Genomic DNA, 25,029 nt, shown 5'->3' on the forward strand with positions numbered 1-25,029 from the left:
CAGGGTTTGTCAACAATGTCTGCGATCAACCACCCCCCCCCCCCCCCCCATCGCTCGCTCGCTGCACAAGTGAAACAGAAAAAAAATATATATGTATCTTAATTTTTTGCCAGCACCTTCCATTCGTTCCATTATTTTCACAGTTTTCTGCAATGTGAACTGTAGAACTGCACCATAACTTTTTAATTTGCAGTACTTGTTTGTGGACCAATGAAATAGCAACTTGCCAAGACAGCCATCTGCAAGCACCAATGAGGTACTTAATGTAAAAACAGCCGCCTTAATAATAATATCTTTATTTTTATATAACGTCTTTCATAGTGGACCACCATCACAAAGCGTTTTACAGAGGTAGGCTGTGAACTGTGCATTATATGCAGAGTCACTTACAACAGGACAATGATTTAACATCTCATCCGCAGGATGGAGCACAAGAGGGTTAAGTGACTTGCTCAGGGTCACACAGTGAGTCAGTCAGTGGCAGTGGCAGAGGTGGGTACTGTAATTGAGCGAACATTTGGAATCCTCAAAATGTGATTCCGATGTTTGGATGTCTCTGGGGGAACACTACAGTACACTCCTCCTGGCTGGTTGTGTTTTACATAACATAGCTCTCTATAATGGATGTGATGTTGAACTTAGAGGAAAGATTACAGGGTTTGAGGGAAGCAGATGCTGAACTTGAAGCCCCAGTGGTGGAAATTGCAGATGCTCCAAGTGCCAGGCAGGTCAGACAAAGCCTTATAGATAACTTTTTTTATTTCGTAAGTATTCACACTCCACCTCCAGGCTGTTAAAAAAAAAAAAAAACACAACAACAACAACAACAACAACAATATCCTTGCTTGGGGTGTTGGTCATCCTCCTCACTTCTGCTTTTGTTTCCTTTCTTCTTTTTTGGGGTTTCAAAATGCCATGCGTTCGCTATCGCAGACGTACAGGTCCTCTTAAAGGGAATTTTGAATCCTTATTGGTTGTAACCTTACTCCCCCAACTGTGCTTTGATTGGCTGGGCGCATGATTCGCTATGTGTTAGCCCATGCATGAGACCCGACTTCTAAATCTCGTTTTCGTACGCTGTCGTGACGGTTCGCGAAGGCTGTCATTTTTGCCCTAGCGAAAGTGGCTGCGCACATATTTGCTAAATAGGGCCCAGTATGTTTAAATATGAATCAAACAACTGAATTATGAGAATGAATTTCTTTAGATCAAGCTCCACATCTGTTTAACAATGCAGGGTGATTTGGAACAGCACGATTTGCCCAGTCTTACTGTCGTTGGATTATAACAAATGCAAGAAGAGATCCTGTAAGAATATGAACAAGTTATTTGATGCTAGATTTCTCAGCATTTGTTGTATAAATAATTATACTGTATAGTTTGACTCATATTTCTAGTGCAGTGGTAGGCAGTACTTCCTGTGCTTTGTTCTAACCGAGTCCTTACTTATTACATTGAACCAATTAAACCTCTGACCTATAAAACCTGGAAGGGAACAGCATTCCAGGCCAAAAATAAAGTTGTTTTTAATACTTTATTACGTTGCAACAGGAAAATAAAATGCAACAACTGTAAAATAACAAGCAAAGCAGGAAAAAAGGAAATAAAAATAATGCTTTGAAGGTTTAGAAACCAAACAATGTATATGTGAATAATTTGTAGAACTGGTTTTACAAAGTCCTGGAAATGTTTTAAATACTATATGATTTTTTTTTTTAAATACTGAGCAGCCAAGACACAGCAACATGCCTTTTGAGGGGCAGAGGAATGCAATTAAGAAAGCACACAATAACTTTCCAGTTCCTTAATAAAGTCATAAAGCAAGACAAAGTAACATTAATTTTCAATAAGATCATGTACAAAACAAAAGGAAAAAAATCACACAGTACCTTCATTTTTTTCTGGATAATAAAAGTTAAACCTTTCTTTGATTTGGTAAACAGTTGCATCGTAAACATTTGTTAACTCTTGTGTACTGGAAGCAGCCACATTATTTAAAGGAGGGCAGGTTTGGCACTTTTATGCTGATATCTCCAATGTTTATATTTCGAGGCATTTCTGGGAGGTTCATATTCTTTACAGCAGACACAGCCCGTGCTGGAGCCCCTGCTAGACCAGCCTGCACACAACAGGAGGATACAATTAGATCCAAAACCATCCAAGGTATACACATGCAAAACACTAGATATGATACATTCACATAGACAAGCAAACCTACACTGTGTGAAGTATAAAACGAAACACATACAAAACATACAGACGTACATATACAAAACACTACTTGAAAAGATGCACATGCACATTTTAGGTGTCTTGTCTTATACCCAGAAAAAGCCAAGTCAAAAGATTTCACATTTTAACAATAAACACTGTAGCCATCAAGACTTTGAACTTATTTTATACTAATTAAGGTGGAACCTTTATAGTTCTGACTACTGCTCCTGTTGCTAGATCAGGGTGGTCAATTACTTTCCTTTATGCAATAGTGACCTATTTGTGTGTTTTTTTGTTGATTGTTCTAAATATTTCTGCAAAACATCTGTTCAGGAACATCTGTTTTTAATTGCATAAATGAAAAAGGAGACGTGTATGAACCAGACTTTTTTTTTTTAACCTTCACTTTTACCCTCTGTACATAGACTATGGTATATCGTATGCTAAACCATACATATCTGATACTATTGATTCATAAAGGGTACATTGGTATACACAAATTAACCATTTACAGTATGTTAGAATGAACACATCAAGTTCAGGCTCCAAACCAGCAAATGGTGATAGTGGTCAGGTTAACTTGAAGACTCTTAAAGCTAACCTTAACAATCCTGATCTTTATTCAGAGAATAATATGAACAAAAAATAAGCATAACTGATGGGAAGAGACATACAAAATGCAGTAGGAAACAATATTGATATTGTACTGCACACCAGAAGCTACAGTATCCCAATGCAAAGTTTACTTTTGGTACTCTTATGATTTGTGTTTTTATTGTATAGGAAATATTTTAAAGAATCTAATGTGTAACTAAAAACACATGGACATATCCAATAACATTTTTATTATCCATAATTATTACCCCAACTTTAGTTGCGTCTTTAACAACCATAAAGATTCCACCTTAGAAAAAGAGAATCCGAGTGGCGAGGAAGCAAAATGGGTGTCTCTTTGTCATATTATACACAGATTTATCAGTCTCATTTTAATTTGCCATGGGGTCAGTTACATCTCAAATAGTTTCCAGTGCACACCCATGCTACCGCTATGCACAGATTGTGTTTGAATAATCCACACTGTACACTAAAGCTGTTCAATTTGTAAAATTGCTCCTAACAGAACATTTACAAAAAAAAAAAAAAAAAAATGTGTTGAACACATGACCCTATTAAAAAAATTAGACTGTAAGAAACAAAAGTACGTTGGATGTTTTATGGTAGGCAGCTGTTCAAGTCCCACAAACCCAAAAGAGATTACATTTCTTCAATTTTTGAGGAAAAATCTATTTTATACAGGACTATTTGGTTTCAATCTTCAAGTAATGTAAAGTATGTGTCAGAACTAACTGAGCTGGGCAGTTCAAACCTTTTACTAGTACTAAGAACACAATGTGTGAGAAACGTCGATTCATACACTTGTATGTTTTTCATGGAATGTCTGTGGAGTAGATGGTAACTGATCTGTGCAATTGTTACTGTAACTTAATTGGACAGTTGACAATAGTCAACATGTTTTTTTCAATATTTCTTTTACTTTTTTAAATTCTTACATGGCGAAAGTTAATTTTCTTGAAATCGTAGTGAAACGAAAGAAAAAATAAATATTCAGAAAACAATATATATTTTTTTTAATTTAGTAGTCACCAATTAGTTTTTCTCCCCAATTTATTAGTGTCCAATTATTTTTGTTTAGTTCAGCTCACCGCTACAACCCCCGCACTGACTCGAGAGCGGCGAAGATGAAATGTGTGCAGTCAGCCGACCTCTTTTTTTCCTACACTGCAGACTCACCATGCAGCCACTCAGAGCTACAGCATCGGAAAACAATGCAGCTCTGGGCAGCTTACAGGCAAGCCCGCAGGCGCCCGGCCAAACTACAAGGGTCGCTCGTGCGCGGTGAGACGAGAACACCCTGGCCGACCTAACCCTCCCTCCGCCCGGGAGGCACTTGGCCAATTGTGTGCCGCCCCCTGGGAATTCCCATCCTCGGTCAGCAAAGGAATAGCCTGGACTCGAACCGATGACACCCAGACAGACGCGAGTGCTTTTACTGGATGCGCCACTCAGGAGCCCGACAATATTTTTTTAAACCTGATTTAAATGTCATTTTAAAATAAGGTTTTGTTATTAATACAAAATGCTTTTACCACAAACGAATCGCATTTTTAAAATCTCATTTTATTCTAAATATATATTCGAATGTTATTAGTTTGCAGAAAGTGGATACAAACTTTTAAGAAACCCCATGTCCAGGTAGTGACTTCCCAGTCTAGGCCCTTGCCACCATGATTAGGTTCTCACTCCAAAGTGTTTAAAAATGTAATCCTTTATACAGAAGGTGTATTCCCTACACTGTACATCTGTAACTGGGAGGGAGAGAGATGAAAGGGGTTTGAAATCAATCCGGGACACTTATTGTGGTCTGGCTAAACTCTCCAAATTGATGGAGGAAGAGACCCAAAAATCATTCCATATAAATAGAGATGGTAAAATGCTATACTTGTTGATATAATGGAAGTGGGAAGCATGCGTACTTAAATGTTATCTTTGTAACATTCAAAAAGTGGACTGGATTGCATACTTCAGGTGGAACGGGATAAAATCAAGCTTTACAGACTGCATTGTGGCACAGATGGACATGTGGTACCCTGTGCAAAAGCCCATTCACACTGCTTAAAGTGTTGGAAGTTACACAAGTCAATAAAGAGTGACATTTTATTCAACGGGTTCATGTAACTAATGTAGATTATACAAAATTCTAAATATATCATTAGTAATAGGGTTTCCAAAATATATTTGTACAGTCACGCATTCCATTTAATCAGTTCCATCAAATTGACAGCAAGCATACAACCACTACAGACTACAGCTATTGCCAAACGTTTTGCATCACCCTATAGAATTAACTATTTTTGCTTCATAAAGTCGAATGAAACCCGCTGAATAATGTTACATTAACATTATTGAATACATATCGCTTTGTAGTTTTGACAAACTGAAAAATGACATTTCGAAATCTAACATGAAATACTGTACTACCATTATGGCTTCCGGTAGACTTTTGAGATATAATTTTATAGTTTCATTAATTACATGATGTTAAATAAAAGATTGAAATTATGTTCATATAGATGTCTCAATCTTAAAATTCTAGGTGATGCAAAACTTTTGGCCATAGCTATACATTAGGACTCATGCTGCACAGTCATGGGACATTTACTGGTAACTGGTAAGGGAAACAGTGTCATGCAAAGAATCTGAAAGGGTTAACTGAAAGGGTTTAAAACTTAAATATGTATTTTGTAATACAAATATGCTGAAAATAAGCCAGCAGAAATATAATTATAGTTGTAAAGTCCTATCTCGTGCTATGATTTCAATTCAATAAATGATAATCTGCACATCACACATTTTGATTAACCGCTTCTTTTTTTTTTTTTTTTTTTTTTTAAAACTGTTTAAGAGCTACCTTTCGGTTTCATCAATATCAGAAAGCTACAAGTTAACTAAAACAAATTTTACCTCAAATGTTTGAGATTTCCATTTCCCCACTGGTATTTCAACCAAAGAATTGTTCGTTCTTTGGTTATGAGAGAAGACTCTTCAGATATAAGCGTAGTAGCTACTAATGGATAATGTCTTATAAGCTGAAGAATTAGTGTTAGTAATTAGTGGTAACTACAATACATGACTTAGACTTTGTATATTTTATTGAATTGAACCCATTGGCTATTTTGTTACAATGTCTACCAAGTTAGTATACATGCAAAGACACTGGGTGTAATCAAAAGACAGAAGCACAAATACAAAAAGCATTGTGTGTTATAGAGGAATACTGAGCAGCAACACAGAGCAGCCCATAGTGCACCTCTAATCTTACATTAAAATTGGTAATAGCGCAGGACCAAATCAAGAAACCTCCAGAAATGATGCAGTACAAATCTATAATGTCCTATATTGTACTGTACTGCAGAGGGTTGAAGGTGTTTTAGAACAGCGTAGCACACTACATCACAGGGTACCAGGGAGCTGTTCGGATAACACAGGATAACAAGGTTTTACATTATCCGTCTGGGCTGATCATTTGTTATAAATAACTAGATGGGATAAAGTGAGGCTTGTGATAAAGACCTCCAGTAATTACTGGGTTCACCTTCTTGTCTTCCTAAACTCTGAAAAAAGGCAACACCATGTGTTTGTTTGATGCCATTTGAACAACTTACAGCAGCGTACTATTGTAGCACACAGCTGCAGTTCAAATTAAAATTGCAGCATGCAATTGGGAATAATGTATGAGGTGGATGAAGTCACAAGGTGGGAATAACTACTGTGTACTTTGGGAGAGACTAGACCTTAGTTACATCTTGTGGTTCAGAGCCAGCTGACTTCATTACCATGAAAGCATATGCTTGGCTTCAATAGCAGTACCCACGTAACAGTGGATGGCTAGAAAGTAAAATAGTTAGATAACCTTTTCTTCCCCACTAGAAACTCTTAAAGTTGCTGCAGTTAATTATATTTAGTAAGTGTGGTGTGTTTATAAGGAACTGGACTAAGTGACATTGAAATACATTTCTTTTTCTAATACTCAGTATGGAAAGCTGAGGTTTTTAGGAACAGAAGCAATTCAATTGAGGATAACAAATCTTCATTACAATTGGCAAAAGCATGACAAAAGGCAACTAATGTCAGCAGAGTATTGATAATGACGGTCTGCGTAGTGATTACTGGGATAAAGTAAGTCAAGTATGTTTTAGGTCAGTAGTTATTTCTCCTGGCAACATGAATCAAATTGTGTTGGACGACATTGGAAACAGTTTGTATTCCTTTTTCTTTTTACCTCCGACACACTTTCCCATCTAAAGGAAATGTCTGACTTGGTGATTAGTGCTTCAGCCACATTCCCAAGAGCACCAAAATACCCAGTTATTGCTGAAATGAGTCAAAACACTCCTTAATTACCTTTAAACTTAAATGGTTCTGGGTTACAGTTACTACAAAAACAACTTGTATTATGTTGTATAAACACACATCAGTTCACTTTGACCCACCCTCCCTAGGAATGAAAACAAACTTTGAGCAAAGTTGGCTAAAAACTATGACAGGGTTGAGTACAAAGACACAGTACACGGATTGAATTTCTCTGTTAATGAGTGTAATTTTGTGAGCACCAGCACCAAAAGAAAACATTAAGTCTTTATGTATGTTACATCTGAATAATACTATTAAGAGAGAGATGTGTTTTTTTTTTGTTTTCCAGGTGGTTCCTTAGATTTGAGATTTGAGACCCAAAAAAAACAAAACAAAAAACACAGGTTCTCTCTCTTAAATGCTATCCATTCAGACTGAAGGTTGCCTTTCAATACGTGACTGAATGTAATATTATGTTAGGTTTAATGTAGGTCTGCCTTAACTTCCTTCACTTTTTGGTCCTTTTAAAAAAGGGAGTCATATTTTAATACAGCAAATTTTACTTGGCGTCAGGTGGTCAATGAAGTAATTGCCGTTTAAACAGGATATTTGCCCAGTGGCAAATCTTGTAAAGCATTTTTACATTACATGTCTAATCTGAATTTTCTGCACCCCTCTATTGAAATCTGTGGGTCTACATGGTAGGCAAGTGGTTTTATGTTAAAGTACAGGCATTGAGCTCCAATTAATGCTTGTTGGCATCTATTAACCCGTACAGCAGTAAGCACTGCATTCGTGCCACATGGACTAACTGGCAAATACCCAATTTAAAAATCAGCCACAGTCCATACAGACTGTAGGTTTGCTTTCTTTGCAATGCCAGAAACAAGGAAGACAAAGGCAGATGCAGCTAACCTTTAAAAAAAAAAAAAGTTGTAAGAGAAGCAAATACAGGGTAAGCTAAGGCAACAAATACAAACAGTGCAAAAAGGGTAGCATGGTGAAGAAAATCTATTTTAGAATGTCATTTTTGGGTCTGCTGCAAAACCAACTGACATCATTTTGCTTTCTATTTCTTAGACTACTGTATAGCAAGTATGTGGATCGATTTTTGGCTTTTGTTGGAAAGTCAGCAGTACCTGTATCTACCTGTCCTGCCTGGGAGACTGAAAGATAAAGGTCTGTAAGAGAGAAGAATGGAAAGAACTAGAAAAGAGTCAGGAGTTCAGGAAAGAAATTAGGAATGATTCTTAAAGCACAAAGATTAAAAATACAATACATCCTACCACAGTAATAGAAAGAGTGATGTGACCAACCATAGACCTACTGACAAAACTGTCCATGTGTCACTTTGACTTTTTATTTTACTGTATTGGCACAAACATTTAAACTGAAATAGAGAACAACTACTAGCACAAATACTCATGAAAATTAAGCATCAAGTACTGGGCAATGCCTAGGCTCACATGGGGCTGAAAGAAAAGGTTGATACCTCATTAGTTGGTTGTTATAATTAAGTATACAGTTGTAGTCAAAAGTTTACATACATACCCCAATGGAAATTTATAATTTCTAGAAATTTATCGAAAACAAAGGATTTTAGGAAAAATCTTTTGTAGCAAAAGTTGTGCTTTTGTGGATGAGGGAAAAAAAGTTACAAGAAATAGATGTCTACAATTATAGAAAATGCTGGATTGTAGGTGAACATTCTTAGAGAGTAGAAAAGGGTTAGGCATAGGATGATTGGTGTCATTGCCAATAAGCCAATATGGGAAAAAGTAAAGCGATCTGAAGACCTTAGGCAGAAAATCATTTATTGTCAAAGCTGGAGAAGGATACAAGAAGATATCCAAGCACTTGAGTGTCCCAGTTTCAACTATTGTTTCTATTATCAAGAAGTACAAGACTCATGGTACTGTCACGATGCTCCCTCGGTCTGGAAGAAAGAAGATTCTTCCACCAAGAGCAAGTAGAAGAATTGTGAGGAAGGTTAATAACAATCCGAGATTGACTGCCAAAGATATTCAAAATGAATTGGCTGCAAGTGGGACTGGGGTTTCCATTTCAACCATAGGTCGAGTATTGCATGGTGAAGGTCTCAATGTCGCAGGCCAAGGAAAAAGCCACTCTTAGGAAAATGTCAAAAGGACAAATCGCTTAAAGTTAGCAAAAATGAGGGATATGAGTTCTAGTCAAAGGTTTTATGGAGTGATGAAACAAAAATCGAGCTATTTGGTCACGCTGATAGTCGTTATGTTTGGAGAAAGTTTGGCGAGGCGTACAAAGAAAAGAACACCATATCTACTGTCAAGCATGGAAGTGGTAATATCTTTCTATGGGACTGGAACTGGATGTTCCAACACAAAAACGATCCAAAGCACATCTCAAAATCTACTTTGGAATGGTTAAAGAAGAATAAAATCAGGGTTATGGAATGGCCTAGTCAAAGTCCCAATCTAAATGAAGACTTTTTTTTCCTCATCTACAAAAGCAAAACTTTTGCTACAAAAGATTTTTTCCTAGAATTATTTGATTGAGAAGATTTTAGAAATTATAAATTTCCATTGGGGTATGTAAACTTTTGACTACAACTGTATATATAAAAAAAAGCATTCAGTGTTTGTTTGTTTTTAAGTATACAATTTCACCAAGAAGTATACATACAGGTCCAAATACCAGTACATTTCCAAGTTACTCTTAAGAATATGCAAAAAACCACACAAAACACTGAATATTGTCTCCTAAATGGTAATTTTATTTTACTGCTAATTTTATTTACCTTGCTGTTCAATTAGACAGCAAGGTACAGTTAGTGTTAGAAACCTTAACTGCACAGATACTTTTTGATGTAACTGTATTATTCAATTCTTGCATTTAGTTACACAGCCCTATAATGCAAGCTATATTGCATTGAACAGTACCTTGATATAAGCCATTAGCTATAGCAAGACTCAATATACAGTACTATCTTTATTTGAAAGCATCTTTCAATCCTTAAGGAAGTCAAGTCTATGGAAGGTCCAAAGAGAGAAGAGAAGAGAACATATCTGATGCTTTAGGAACAGTCAAAGACGAGGTATACATCTGGCATGAATGATTCATTGGCTTGGGATGCAGCTGTTTTGTTTTTAGTGGGGAATTTATAACATTTACTAGAGGACTTGAGTGTGGTAGACTGGACCTGCGGATACTGGACCATATTTTAAAAAAACATGAATGTGTTGCTGCGCTTCTAAAATGGCACCCCATACCTACCCTACCAAAGTTATCTGGTTGTCAAATGAATCAGTCAGAGTGGTATATAAAGTTCCGAGTCGTGCTGGTATGGTGACATATTTGCACTGGTTGGAACATGTGTTAGCCAATGTGATTTCTGCCGCTATTCCTGTAATTTGAGAAGATGTCGATAGTTAGAAATCAATAAGTTTAGTTAAACTTACATTCTAGTGTAATTCACAATTACAGTCGCAGACAAAAGTATTTGGGCAGTTAAAAAAAAAACCAAAAAAAAAAAACAACACACAAAGAAAGTGATTTCTATAATTTCTAAATTGTTCTACTGAAAGATATAAATTAGAGATTCAGCTTTATAATAAAACAGCAAATGATTACATAACATGCATACAATGAAAAATAAAATGCAAAAACTAATTTCATACTTTGACAAAAGTATTTTGTGTGCCCACACTTTGCTTCCTTTACAGCTTGCAGTGTTTTTTTTTATATATTTTGAAAACCGTTCCTGGCATCTTCTGGAGATATTTTTGCTCATTCTTCAACACATACGGCAATCTTCCTTTTTTTCAGAAATCCCTTTGTAGACTTCGCAAAATGCTTAGAGTCAATACCCTGCTGGAATACAAACTTCCGTCCAATAAGCCTTCTAGCAGTCGGTAACAAATGAGTGCAAAATTTATTGATATTTTGCAGCATTCATTGATCCTTCTACGATACAAAGGTTGCCAGTGCCTGAGGAAGAAAAACAAGCCCTACCATCACACAACCTCCATCACGTTTAACACTGGGCATGATTAACTGTTCTTTAAATTCTTCTCCTCTCTTCCTCCAAAACATATTGTTGCTTTCTTGGTGAAAAAAATTGTATTTTGGATTGACCATAAAATTTGGTTGTAGAAATCGTCAGACTTCTTCAAATATTCAATGGAAAACTAAAAATTGCTTTCTTTAATGTTTTGTTTTTAACAAAGGTTTGCATCTTGGTTTTCACCCATGGACATTCATCTTAAGATATCCTTGAATTGTTTGCTCCTGAATTTCTTGACCACCTTCTCTCAATTCTTGTGTCAAATCTTTTGCAAATCCGATGATTTTGCCGGGCTGCTCGAACAATTCTTATTCCAGATTTTGCAGAAATTGTTCTTGGTCTTCCACACCTGGAGCTAGTTGCAGTAGTTCCTGTCCTCCTGTGTTTGTCAATAACAGCCCACACAGTGCTTCCTCTGTAAACCAAGTCTTTCTGCTATTTTTCTGGTAGTTTCTCCTTTTTCATTTAGTTGTATCACTGCCATTTTGAGATCGTTGCTGTACTCTTTAGTTTTAACCATTTTTGTCCAATTTATTTTTTAGCACTTGATTATGTATTTATTCTATGATTATCAGGTGTTGGTTTTCAATAATGATAACTGTCAATAATTAGCAACAAATGGGTTTCATATGAAATACGTTGATTGCCCAAATACTTTTGTCAAAGTATGAAATGTGCTTTTGCATGTTATTTTTCATTTTATGCATGTTATGTAACAATGTTGTTTTATTATAAAGCTCTATTTTAATTTATATATTTTAATAGAACAATTAGAAATTATAAAAATCACTTTCTTTGTGGTGTTTCTCTTTTTTTTTTTTTTTAAACTGCCCAAATACTTTTAGTTTACGACTGTATACATACTGTAGCTACTGTTCTTTTCTCAAGTGCATGGTCAGATATGCTCCTTTTGAGCACCATTGAGGCTATGATAGAGATTAGCAGGACGTCATCTAAAATACATAAATACATTTAAGAGCACTGCAAGTAGCTTCAAATTAAATGTTCGTCCCCTGAATGCATTTACCCTTAACTTTTTATGAGTGGTTCTAGCTGCACTCACCGGAATTGCTCCTTATTTCTACTTGCTTGCCTCAGATGTATGTAACCTGGGCTACAATATCAACTAAAATGTCTTCATACAAGTACCAGCCAGTGCCATCTGGTGAGCTGCCATTTGTCAACAGTTTTGCTGGCAATATACTGCTGTGCACTAGATGGTGCTGGTGCTTACTAATATAAAGACACATCTGATCAATCCTACATAACATAGGTCTAAGACAGGTAACTACAACTGAAGAGCAGCTCCTGGACGCCTTAGCACAGACCTACACAATATTTGAGTAAATCGCAATAAGTACCACTAAGAATGATTGCAAACATCATTAAAAGGCACATGAACAGTAACAAAAAAAAATATTGTATTTGAAGCTACAGTACTTACTCTTACACATACTGTATTACTGTAATTTAGCATCACAGTTAACACAAATCCTAATCTACATAGTTTCGATAATGTCATATATGTCACTAGAATAGATCTTTACCTAGGAATGACAGAGGCTGAGAAACAGTTAAGTTGGCATACAGGTTAAATCAATCCTGATGCTACAAAAACAGATATTCATCTGTAATTCAAGTTTTGATGGGCAAACCTTTCTAGCAAACACAGTTACCAATTTTGTGAAATCAGTGAAAACTATAACCTGTGAATATTTTTTTTTAAAAACTTGTTAGACTATGTGCATCTACCTATAGTGAAACAATGACATAAAAACAATACTTTTGTTGTACTCTTTGTAGTAAACATGCCATGCTAAACCAATCTAACTGCAGTACTGGCTGCTTTCACAGACCCTGATTACCACTTGGGTTCCTTATCCAAAGGAATATTAGGTAGTCCAAGATTAGTACTAATCAGGGTCTGTGAAACAGGCAATATAAATAATTTCCAACTACAGCAAGACACCTGTAAAATTCTAAATCCTGAATTAGGACAGCTTTTTCAGTTTTGAACCCTGTGTACTCTATCGGCAAAGGAATGCTTTATTAACCATTCTTGCCAAGTCTTGAATGAACTTGCAGAGGGAGGGCAGGATATCATCACTCTTCTCATTGAAAAGGATGTTCAGAACATTTGAAGACCCTGCTTTTCCCCCTGCACACTGTCAACACCAAGTGAAATCATTATCTAGTGTACCAGACAGTCTTGCAGTACAGCTGTACCACGTACAATAGTTGATTTTGCTAAAATATTGTTTAAAAATGGGCACAACCATCATCTTTATTTTTGGTATTTGTACCACTAAGTGTTTGCTGTCTTAAAATTAAGATATTTCTTTTTTTTGCTCGCAACATAATGTCTGTAAACTCTGCTAAAGTAATTATACGTACATCTGCTGCGGAAGACAGCATGTCTTAAGACCCTAGGTGGAAAGTCTGTAGCCACTGGTATCAGTTTCTTGCTTGTGGGTTGTGAGTTCTAGGAGGAAAACCCCACAGGATCATCGAGCCTTCTGTAGCAATACAGTGCTTGGAAAGGTATCATTGAGATACAGCATACATTAACTAAGTGGAAAACTGTACTTGTGTTTTTGTAAATGTGAATCTATTATTTCTCTTAGAGTATATGAACAGATCCAAATAATTTCTAAAGTGGACTCCCAGAAGAGTTGTTAAAAATCAAGGCTGGACAGGCCATCATGGGGATTGGCAATGTTCATAATAGTTCCATTTAGTGGAGTAATGAGCAAATTTGAACTAGAATGTTATATGTGAATTCAATACCTAAAACAAATTAGTGAGCATGTCTGTGGCTCTAAAAGCAGCTAGAAGTATGAGCTGCTTCCCTATCACTGCCATGCTGTACTGCCAGTTGCTGAGGCCCTTCCCCTTTCAAGTGTTTCATCTTCACTTGAACTATAGTTGTCCAGACTACTCAAAAGCAAGATTGGACATGGCTAGTTTACAAGACAGCACATCCAATCTAAACAATAGAGCAAACCATCTCTCTGTCTTGCTAAGTTGTTACATGTAAACATATAAATAAGCAACCCTGCTCCATGTCCCTCCTTCCTTTTCTGTCCCTGGTGAACTCGGACAACTACATTTCAGGATGTCTTACTTGTTAGGCCTTACCCTTATGGCTCTGCTACATGAGACGTTACAAACTTGTAAAATCTTCAATGAGGCCATGGTAAAATCCATACTGTTTAGAAGTGCACTAACTAAGATTATTTTTAAACTAATTACACACACACACACACACACACACACATATATATACACACACACACACACACACACACACATATATATACACACACACACACACACACACACACATACATTATATATACTGTATATATATATATATATAGGTACATAAGGACCGTTTTATTTTATTGTTACATGTCCCCATGTGTTGCTACAACTATTTATGTAAGGTGTGTGTATTGTTTTATTTTTTATTTTTTTACATTTTGACCACTTTTTTTAAACTTTTAAATTGCATTCCCTGCCTCAAGATGGCTTCCCATGTATACGTATGGACCTCTCAGAACTACATTTCCCATCATCCTCCTGCTCCCATATGTAACGGAGATGGATTTACCAGTGAGCAGGGGGATGGTGGGAAATGTAGTTCTGAGAGGTCCATGCGGGTACATGGGAAGCCATCTTGAGGCACATAATGCAATTTTAAAAAGTTTTAAAAAGTGGTCAAAATGTAAAAAAAATAATAATAATAATAATAATAATAATACACACACCTTACGTAAACAGTTGTAGCAACACATGGGAACATGCAACACAATAAAATAAAAAGGTCCTTCTGTATCTTTTAAGGATCAAGTGGTGTATTCACATTTATGTAGGCAAATCAGGGCGACACACAAGACAAATATTTGCTTATCCCAGTACTTTAAAACAGCGGGTGAATCATTCAGGTTAGAATGTATATCTTATTTTATTTATTAACATCTTTGACTTAAGCACCATCAAATCTTACAAAACCTTTTTCTTTTGTTATAAGAGAGCAAGGAGCTGCCTTATGTCCACAGCTAAGAGATCAAACTTCTATTAGCAATCTGTGCACTTGCAGAGGATGTGTGATGCTGGCTTTGTACCTCTGATATATGGATATATGTAGACAGACTGAAGAGCATTCATTATGTGCGCTGCAGGTTTGGATAACTGATGCTTGAGGTAGATACTGAGGTGGTAAAAAGTGTACATAAAAAGGAACCATCTAACTTAAAATTGCAGCAGAGGTAGAAATGTTAATGTTTTACAAAACCACACTGTGCAGAAGTGACACTGAAACAATAGCAGAAGAAGCAGAAGCAGGCCTGGTGCCTTGCATGAGGGCATCCCAGGGAAGTGGGGACATGCAGGGTTCCACAGGCATGCTAGAATAGCTAGAGTGTCTGCTATATGGGCTCTTACCTCAGACTTCTCCATTTTGTTCTCAGCATCAACCTGAGTAACAATTTCATTCATATTCGTCTCTAGCACCATTCCTCCCATTACCATCTCAGCCAGGATATTGTGAACCTTTCAACAAAACAAAAACAAGAAATTACTCCACACTCTTCAGTTCTGTCATGTATAAAAAGCAAACACTGAGAATACTTTTCCATAAGTAACAAGTAAAGAACAAAAAAACTAAATTTTGTCACGACTTTTAATGGTGTATTGTTATATTTGATTCTAAAAATGTTTTACTTTTAAATTTCAAAATGCATTACTCTACCAATGTAAAGAAAATGGTTCTATGCACCCAATGAGCAGTAAAATCTATCTATACCAACTATCAAAGGGACTACCCTAAATATTCCTTTTTTCATGCATTTTGTGCTTGTAAAAGACAAAATCACTGGATTATTATTATTATTATTTATTTCTTAGCAGACGCCCTTATCCAGGGCGACTTACAAGATATCACATTATTTTTTACATACAATTACCCATTTTTACAGTTGTTTTTTTTTTTACTGGAGCAATCTAGGTAAAGTACCTTGCTCAAGGGTACAGCAGCAGTGTCCCCCACTGGGGATTGAACCCACAACCCTCCGGTCAAGAGTCCAGAGCTCTAACCACTAGTCCACACTGCTGCCCTAAAATTCCTCAATCCAAATAGCAAGTGAGGCAGCTACTGAACAGAGAATATTATCATGCCCTGTAGTGCAAATGTAGCTCAGCCCTGCCCTAAAGAAGACAGTCTAGCAGTCAGCAAGCCTTTACCTCTCTGACTGCCAGTCAATTAGTAAGATACAGAAGAGATGGTCATCATTTACAGTACAGTTAAGATGATGATACGCGGATGTTCAGGGAGACTGCTGTCAAACAATGATACACAACACTCACTCCTTTATACAAACCCTTACTTTTATATCAAACAAACCCAAAAAAGTTGGTCATAATGATGAAAAGATTTAACAGCATATCCAAGGTCTGGTGGGAGAGAATTATAGCTTACAGGTGCAGAGAAGACATGTACTCTATGAGATTTATTGCCAGATGTATTTGCTCATGTAAAAGGCAATGGCATCATATTGCTATTACTACAATCTTAGTTACAGAATATCTTTACAAATTTAAAAGCTGGAGGATACTGTACAAAAAATAAATAAAAATAAAAATGTAATTCTCTGATCGAAGATTTAGTTTTTTGATGTTTTACTGCAATTTTTTCAAATGTCCCCTATTACTATATAAGTAAAAATAAATATCATATATATATATATATATATATATATATATATATATATATATATATATATATATATATATATATATATATATATTCTGTTTTATTTCTCAATATAATTCTCATTCAAGATGGAAAAAAGTAATCCTATGAAGGCAGATAAATAACTAAATAACTAAAATCACTCTATGCCATAAAACAGTGCATCTTATTTGTACCCCAAGGGTGCAGAATTTAGCGTGTCTTCAGTGTGTCTTCAGTTTACGCAGCTGTAATCCGAGTTAAATGTTTAAAAAGGACATTGAAGGACATCAAGACTTAGCAAGTTTAAGCTAAAATGCACTAGCAGAGAAGCAGGTGTGTTTTAATAGTCGTGCAGCACCAACAGTATATTTTGTTCTGAAGCTATGTGTTTTCACTGGGTTCTAAGTTGACTTTTTGAACCCACAGCTTCATTATATTTAATGCCAAGACTGCAGCAATATATCACTCCTATTGGCTTCAGTTCTGTTCCTCTTAAGATGAAGGATGGCAGCTTCTTGTCTAAAAGATTCAAAGTTTTCCACAAATCGGGTATAAAGACGGCAGGACAGTGGTTATTGGCACCAGTTCCATGAACATCCTCAGCTTCCAATGAACCAGATAAACAAACCACTGCCTGCATGTACCTGCATGATTTACACCATATGTGGCTGAAAAATAAACCACTGAAGAATGCGTCATAAGAATCACATAAAACTTGTCGAGGAAAACATTTCCTCTTCAAAGTCTTTAAAAAAAACTCCTGGAAAGTTTTAGGGCAGCCTGTTATATCCAGGCAAAGTGTCACTCTTGTATGTCCCCTCTTGTTGTCTTTACCTTTTCAAAGCCTATGACAAAAGATCTTGGCATTTATCTGTCTCTCCTAATTAATAAAATAACGTCTAAAAGTTCAAAATTATTACAAATAAAACACTATTTTCACATGCAAATGTGCCAAATGAGAGGTCTCATCAGAAATATATAGTTAAATAAAGGTTAAAACAGTGATCCACATACAAAAGAATAATGGGTTCTATATGGTCAAGTGAGGTCCTGTTTTGATCACAGTGGGAAGTGGAGCTCTTGTGAGATGTTGGGTTTAATGGAGGCTGGTTAAATACACTAGAAAGGTAACTGAAATGGTTCTTTTGAGTATTATTTTCCAGCAATCTACTTACTAAATTCTAACATAAATCAGAACTCTTTTTTTTTTTTACGTAGTTAATTAAATAGACAATATATGTGCTGTTTCTGAAATGAACAACCCCTTCCCTGCCCAAATCCAGATGTTATCCATGCACCGGAGTGTTTTCTCTTAAATCAAACTGACACTTTAACAAACATTACATACAACAACGTACCATGGCACAGCAGGAAGACAAACTCCACTTGTGTGGGAGTCAAAAGCTTCAAGAAGATGATCCACAACTCGATTTGAGATAAATAAGTTAAAAAGTGAAAAGTCATTATTTTGACAATTACACTGGACAGATTAGCAAACAGCTGTTTGACTCTGTTGGCATTGAGGAAACATTTGCTTTTCAATATAACAGTCGGGGCTGAAATCTTTCAAAATCAAGTGGACGTTTAACAAAATACAAATGGGACCGATTACAGAACCGGGATTTAAAAAAAAACATTAAAATGTACATGCTGCATTGACATTCAGGTATCAGAATTCAGGAAAGCCAGATATTTTTCAGTCTTGCAGAACGATAGGAAATACCAACAGCTATCTAGGGGATTAACAGAGTGAGGGGCTTTGTACTACAGTTGGGTAATGCTGTCCAGACAACTTGGAAATACACTTTTTGAGGAGATGTTTTGAAATGACTTATATTCCTCTAATCCCTCCTCTCCCCCCCCCCCTCCCCCCCCCCTAAAAAAGTACTTAAAACGCCTGTGAAATACACCCCCAACAAGAGATGGAAATACAACTACTAGTATTTTTAGACAAGCACCAGTAACACCAGAATATTGGGGGTTTACCTCTATTTCCTTCCTGGAAGGCTTACATTTCTATGAGTTACTGGGTCATTACGCCATACCATCCAGAATATCCAGTACTGTCACTAGTATATGTATAATAAATTACAGTACTTTAGAGTGTTTTATAAATAAGGGTTATACGCAGACTGGCTTAGCTCAACTCTAGCACAAGATACATTTTGTATTATGTAAATGAATGCTCAAAACCATATGGACATACCAAACCTTTATTCCAATAAATTCCTATGCATTTGGGTAGTAGTCTAAATAGTAGTGTAGCTGAACAAGTTCCATGTAAACATACATAGGGAATTAATGTTTGAACGCACCCCTGCCTGGGTACTGTCAACATACTGAAAAGGCAATAGATTCCCCAGGTGCTATGCAGCTGTGTGTCATTATAAAATTGCTAACTTCAACAAAAATTACCAAAACAAGAAAAAAGTTCAGCTTTTGAGTTCTGCAATGGTTGTATCTTTGTTCTGAAGAAATGTGAAATTGCCATCAATTGCATTTTTCAAATCTCAACAAGTATATTTGGGATAGAGAGTGACACAGGAATGAAACTTGGCTTCAATCCCATCCCATCCTGTGAAAAATGTTTCAATGTAAATTTTGTTCCCATCCTGTACCACCAGAATTTTTTCCCATCCCGTACATGTTTTTTTTCATTCCCGTCTTATCAAAAAATGTCCTGTCCCCTCCCGTGTCGTGATATTTAAGAAAAAGAGAAGAGACCGATTTCTTTTAGCCTCTCGCTGTATGACATTTTTTTCCTTGTGTTTTTCATTCTCATCCTGTTCCTTGTTGAATTTTTAAAATTTAATTCATTACTGTCATATGGCCTATTGCAAGAACAACAAGAACCACATAAACCTACTTCAACCGTTTTATTATGCATAACGTGTTGAGAACACACACAAAAAAAACAAACACTTGAGGGCCACAGTCTTTTGAGTTTTACTCCAACTTGAACTCCCAATAAGTTTAATTAATCCAATTATTTGCCAAGGTTTTAGGTATTCTACAGTTTTACTGTAAATGTTAGTTGCAATCAACGACAGCAAGATGTAGTGTGGTTGAATTGAATGGGTGGGCCAGTGACATCACTAAATGGGGTGAGTCAATTAAAATGAGCGTCGTTGATACAAGGGTTACTTGTGGTACTGTACTTCCTGCAGCCTTCAGTCTTGCTCCCACCCGTTCCCGCAGCCTTCAGTTCCGCTCTCATCCCTTCCCGTGAGATTTAAAACTCTTTATTCCCGGTCCCACCCGTTCCATCCATACCCACAAACAAAGAGAAATGCATTCCCGTACCGTGGGAATCCCGTGGGGTCCGCGGGCCCCGTCCTAATGTCACTCTCTAATTTGGGACATGCACCCCCTCACACTGCTGTAAAAACACAGAGCTATCAGTCACCATAACCTACATGCACTTGTAAAAATGGAATTATGACAAACAGACTGATGGACAGATGCCTCCACATACTCTCATATGTCCTTATAAAGTTTTGTTACAGTTGCATAAACGGTTCTCTAGATAAAGGTCATGTACATGTGCAAGTGTGACACTGATAGAAGGTTGAACAGACTGAAGGACTAAATATACAGTATCCCCAGATTCTTTTTTTTTTTTTTTTTAATGAATTTAGTCGTTGCCAATTATTTTTATTATTTTCTCCCAATTTGGAATGGCCAATTATTATTTGAAGCTCAGCTCACCGCTACCACCCCTGCACTGACTCGAGAGGGCGAAGACGAACACACGCTGTCCTCCGAAGCGTGTGCCGTCTGCCGACCACTTTTTTTCACACTGTGGACTCACCATGCAGCCACCCAAGAGGTACAGCGTCGGAGGACAATGCAGCTCTCGGGCAGCTTTACAGGCAAGCCCGCAGGCGCCCAGCCAAACTACAGGGGTTGCTGGTGCGCGGTGAGCCGAGGACACCCTGGCCGACCTAACCCTCCCTCCCCCCGGGCGACGCTCTGGCAATTGTGCGCCGCCCCCCTGGGAGCTCCCGTCCACGGTCGGCTGTGGAATAGCCTGGACTCGAACTCGCGACATCCAGACTATAGGGCACATCCTGTACTCCACGTGGAGCGCCTTTACTGGATGCGCCACGCGGGAGCCCCCCTGTATCCCCAGATTCTTAAACATTCAATACGAATGTCTTTAGCCAGTCACCACAATTGAACAAGTGGTTCTCTAGCTGTGTGTAAAACTCTGGTCTGCACCCATGTTTACTTTGTCATCCATTTCCAGTCAGTTGTTTTGGTTTCTGTTCAAATTCATAAAATGTATTTATTTATTTATATATTAATTAATGGTATCTACATACATAGAGTATGTCCAGCAGGCAAGAGTGAATACAACGCATTACAATACATGTAATTGCAATGAAGTTCAAGGCATCAATAGATGCTTTGCACAGTCTACACACTATATTATACTCTAGTACTCCACACCCAAGTTTCTCCAGAAGCAGAATTTAGACCTGAAGCACTGTTTAAGACAAGGTTGGCCCACATCAGGTCTTTGCACCCTATCCAAATATCTGAATCATTCTCCCCAATACAACACTTCCATGAAATGAACATTAACAAAAGGGCACACTCTATCACTGTACCTTATCCACATGGAAAATTAAATCCAGCTCACAGACGTTCTCAAAACATTTGTCTAGTGTTTCCACAAATACCTGTTGGAAAAAAAGGGTGTTTTTCAGTTAGGTTGCAATTAGGTAAAACTAGACATCAAAATAAATACCTGTAGTGCATACAATATTTTACATGAATATCTCAATATCCTAGGCCACCTCCCACTATGTTGGGAAGGGTCCAGGGTGCAGAGGGGAGAGTAAATGAAACAAGATGGTCTTACATACTGAGCTAAGGAAAACATAACCAGAACTTGAGCTTCAGGGTCTGGAAGACAATTACCTACACTGATTCCTGGCAGAGGCCAAAGATTAACTTTTCACCCTTTTCTTTTCTTTTGATGTATTTAAACAAAACACCACCTTTCAAATGCCATTCCAGCTATAGGCTATAAAGTACACAGACATTACATTTTAGACACTGATGCAAGACAGTCGCCTCCTTGTGCTTGGGAAAACCTAGAAGTAGAGAAACTGTATTCTGCGCCAGTTACAATGTAGCAGCTTGAGGAAACGCACTGTAGTAGTTCCTTAGTTTCCACACTCCCCCCCCCCCCCCCCCAGAGTGAAGCCTGTTTAACCTGCCACAATAATGTACATCTGATGATAGTTACCTCCCCCTGTTCACTTCCTGTGTTCCAGGTAATAGGACTTCACTTCAGTTAAAGTGAAAATAACATTGGACACAGGATTTCAGTACTTATCAGAATACACAGTTCTAATGATTTTAAAGCAGCCCATACGCCTGCTCCAGTCCACCTTCTAAGCTTTCATGTACAAATAGCGCCCTCTGCTGTTTTCCTCATGCATCAAAACATCAAGCTGTATAAATACCCTATTGTACTATAACCCTTTGACTACATTGAAATAGCTTGTGTGACTATTTATTCAAGGTTATTACACTTATACAATTTAAAAATTCTGTTATTTTAAATGGCAATAGAAATGAAAATAATGCATTTTTCTGTTAATTAACCATTAATATTTGTTAATTTAGTTTTAAATTTAAATACAAATAATAGAATAATTTGACTTGGTTCACCTCTCTGCTAGTGACCCAACATACTACAATAAAAATAGCCTAAGTAATTAAACTGTGAAGTGTGCCCTTATGAGTGCTGTTGTGGAGAGTCCAGATCCTGTATTTTTCACAGTCTAATCCACATTAGTTTCTAAAAAGAGACATGCAACAGCCAGCACAAAAATATATATTCTTCTAGCAGCAGCAGACACAGACAGTTCTATGTTTACTGTTAACATATGATTTCCATATATGATATAATGACACCATATATTTAAGTTTATTGCTTTATTCATTTTTATTGAAATTAAACATTTCCAGTCATTTATATACAATTTTATTTTTAAAATATTGATTGTCTATGCAATTGTCTTCAATAAAAAGTTTCATTATGAATATTGCTATATACGTACACGAATGTCGCATGTTTGTTGTTTTTCTAATCTTAAATCTCCACAGGTTATGTATGCCAATGCATGGGTGTCTGCTATAAATAAGGTGTCAGATATTGCAATTTGCCTACTTGCCGAATCCTATTATTTACCTCCTTAGATAATTTAAACCACGAAAAGCTAGCACACTGCAATGACGCTTTTAAAAATGCACGCTCCAGCTCCCAAAGCTGCATTCATATTTGATGTGCCTCATTCATCTAGGTATTAATATTTCAGTGGCTTTTCACATCACACTTCAAGTTGCATTAAGCCAATTAGCAATGCTTTTCTATATTTTATTCAAACGGATCAAAAAGTAATACACACACTACAAAATTATTCACGTTTGCATAGCTCCATTTCTAAAGGCACCATTTTCAATCACAGGGTTCGCAACTAGAACAGTCACTGATCTTTCACACTTCACATGGCTGATAAAATTTCTCATAGATTTCTCAGTTCTGTATTGCACTTCTACAAATGAGATTTTGCACTGCACCTTACAAACAAAAGCTACTGTAACCTACACACTGAGTCTTGGTGGCATTGCATCACATGCTGCAATACTGTTCAGGCAGGTTACGTGTGTCCCTGCTCCTCTTTTTATACAGTGGTTTTATATGCTGCAGACAAGACACAAACGTGTCACCTCTCAGACTACCCAGCATATTCACTTTTCTATAAATTGCATGCATACATTTATTACTGGAAAAGGCGCTTTTTACATGATATAAGGTGGATCTTTGATTTAATTGCTTTGACGTCTTTTAGCAGGCCAAATACCTCAGCAGCAGCTATAAAAGCCAATGTAATTTGTTTATAGTGTAAAATTTTGTAGTGGAAGGGCTTAGTTTATGCATCAGAGTATTTTATTTGTTAGTTTGCAGCACAGGGATCATGCTCAAAGTACAAACCTGCCTTTCTTATAGTATATAAAGTACCAAGCATGTTTTTCATAAATCACCAATATACAGACTTTGAGAGGAACTGTGCTAATAAATAATACATAAAGTAAACAGTGTACCAAATTAATTCCATGACTGATGTGGTAAACTAATATGAACAGTGTACACATTAAGTGTGGCACCTTAAATCGCATCATGTTAACTTTTTTAAAACTCAGAACCTGTCGAATTGCAACACTCTGCCACTATTGGATCTGTGTGGTATTTCTCAGGTTACTGGTTACACGCTAGTAGTGTACCCGCTGAATTTAGAGAGAAGACATGTTTGAGCCATTTCGAGGCTTCAAGGGTGCTTTCAACTTCTAAGAAGCCACCGGGATGCAATGGCTGAAAAATGAAATACAGCAAGATAACAACAAATCATTGAAGTGAAATGTGAAACTTCACACTTTTACCAAGCTGCTCTTTGAGCAGTCTTTTTATTTATGCATTTGTAACATACCTGAATTAGATCTAAGATTCCCAGTTCACTTTCTGAAGAATCCACACAGAAGACAAAATATAATGTAGCATAATGTCTGTAAATAAGCTTGTTGTCTGACCCTCCAATCAACCTAAAAAATAAAAATAGAAAAACACAAGAGCTTTTGACAAGGTTAAATGTTACACATTAAAGTATTGATGGCCAGAGCTAACAAAATAATTGGCTTCAATTAAGGCATTTTCAAGTTTGACAACGGTATCCTATATCTTAACTGTAAAGACAAAGCATAAATTAGTGTTAAGGGAGATTTAGAGCGAGGCAAAACTAAAGAAACAAATTAAGTTATACAAACAACAAATACTTATGTCAGTATACACTATTTGATATCCTCATTCCTCGTGTACAGCACAGATACTGCAGTTTTACTTCAGGATTAAATGACTGAGGAACATATTTTGAAGTGCAAAGAAAAGGCACATTTTCAAAAAGGCATAAAACAACAGATTACAGGAAGCATCAGTTCATTTATTGTTTAGACAGTAGTTTCTTGCTAGTTATATACCGTTTCGATAATTTGATATCTGTCTGTAAATGTTAAGTTTCTTTGCATTTGCGTGTGCGTAGATCTGCTGAAAGAG

At 36.8% G+C, this 25,029-nt stretch overlaps 1 protein-coding gene across 2 annotated transcripts in view; it reads right to left on the reverse strand.

Annotated features, from left to right (window-relative positions):
* Positions 1-1,515: 1,515 nt before the first annotated feature.
* Positions 1,516-25,029, reverse strand: part of LOC117408461 (AP-3 complex subunit sigma-1) — a 30,933-nt gene continuing 7,419 nt past the window's right edge. The window contains exons 3-7 of one of the 2 annotated variants that reach the window (XM_058992662.1): positions 24,410-24,521; positions 21,518-21,589; positions 15,617-15,724; positions 8,265-8,306; positions 1,983-2,119 (exon numbers count right to left, since the gene is read on the reverse strand). In XM_058992662.1, the coding sequence (XP_058848645.1) occupies positions 8,271-8,306; positions 15,617-15,724; positions 21,518-21,589; positions 24,410-24,521 (328 nt within the window). In that variant the 3' untranslated portion in view covers positions 1,983-2,119; positions 8,265-8,270. Of the gene's footprint in view, positions 2,120-8,264; positions 8,307-15,616; positions 15,725-21,517; positions 21,590-24,409; positions 24,522-25,029 lie in introns of both variants that reach the window. The other variant, XM_058992659.1, reaches the window with a different exon arrangement.

Source organism: Acipenser ruthenus, chromosome 2 (genome assembly GCF_902713425.1).
Source record: "Acipenser ruthenus chromosome 2, fAciRut3.2 maternal haplotype, whole genome shotgun sequence".
Lineage (NCBI taxonomy): Eukaryota > Metazoa > Chordata > Actinopteri > Acipenseriformes > Acipenseridae > Acipenser > Acipenser ruthenus.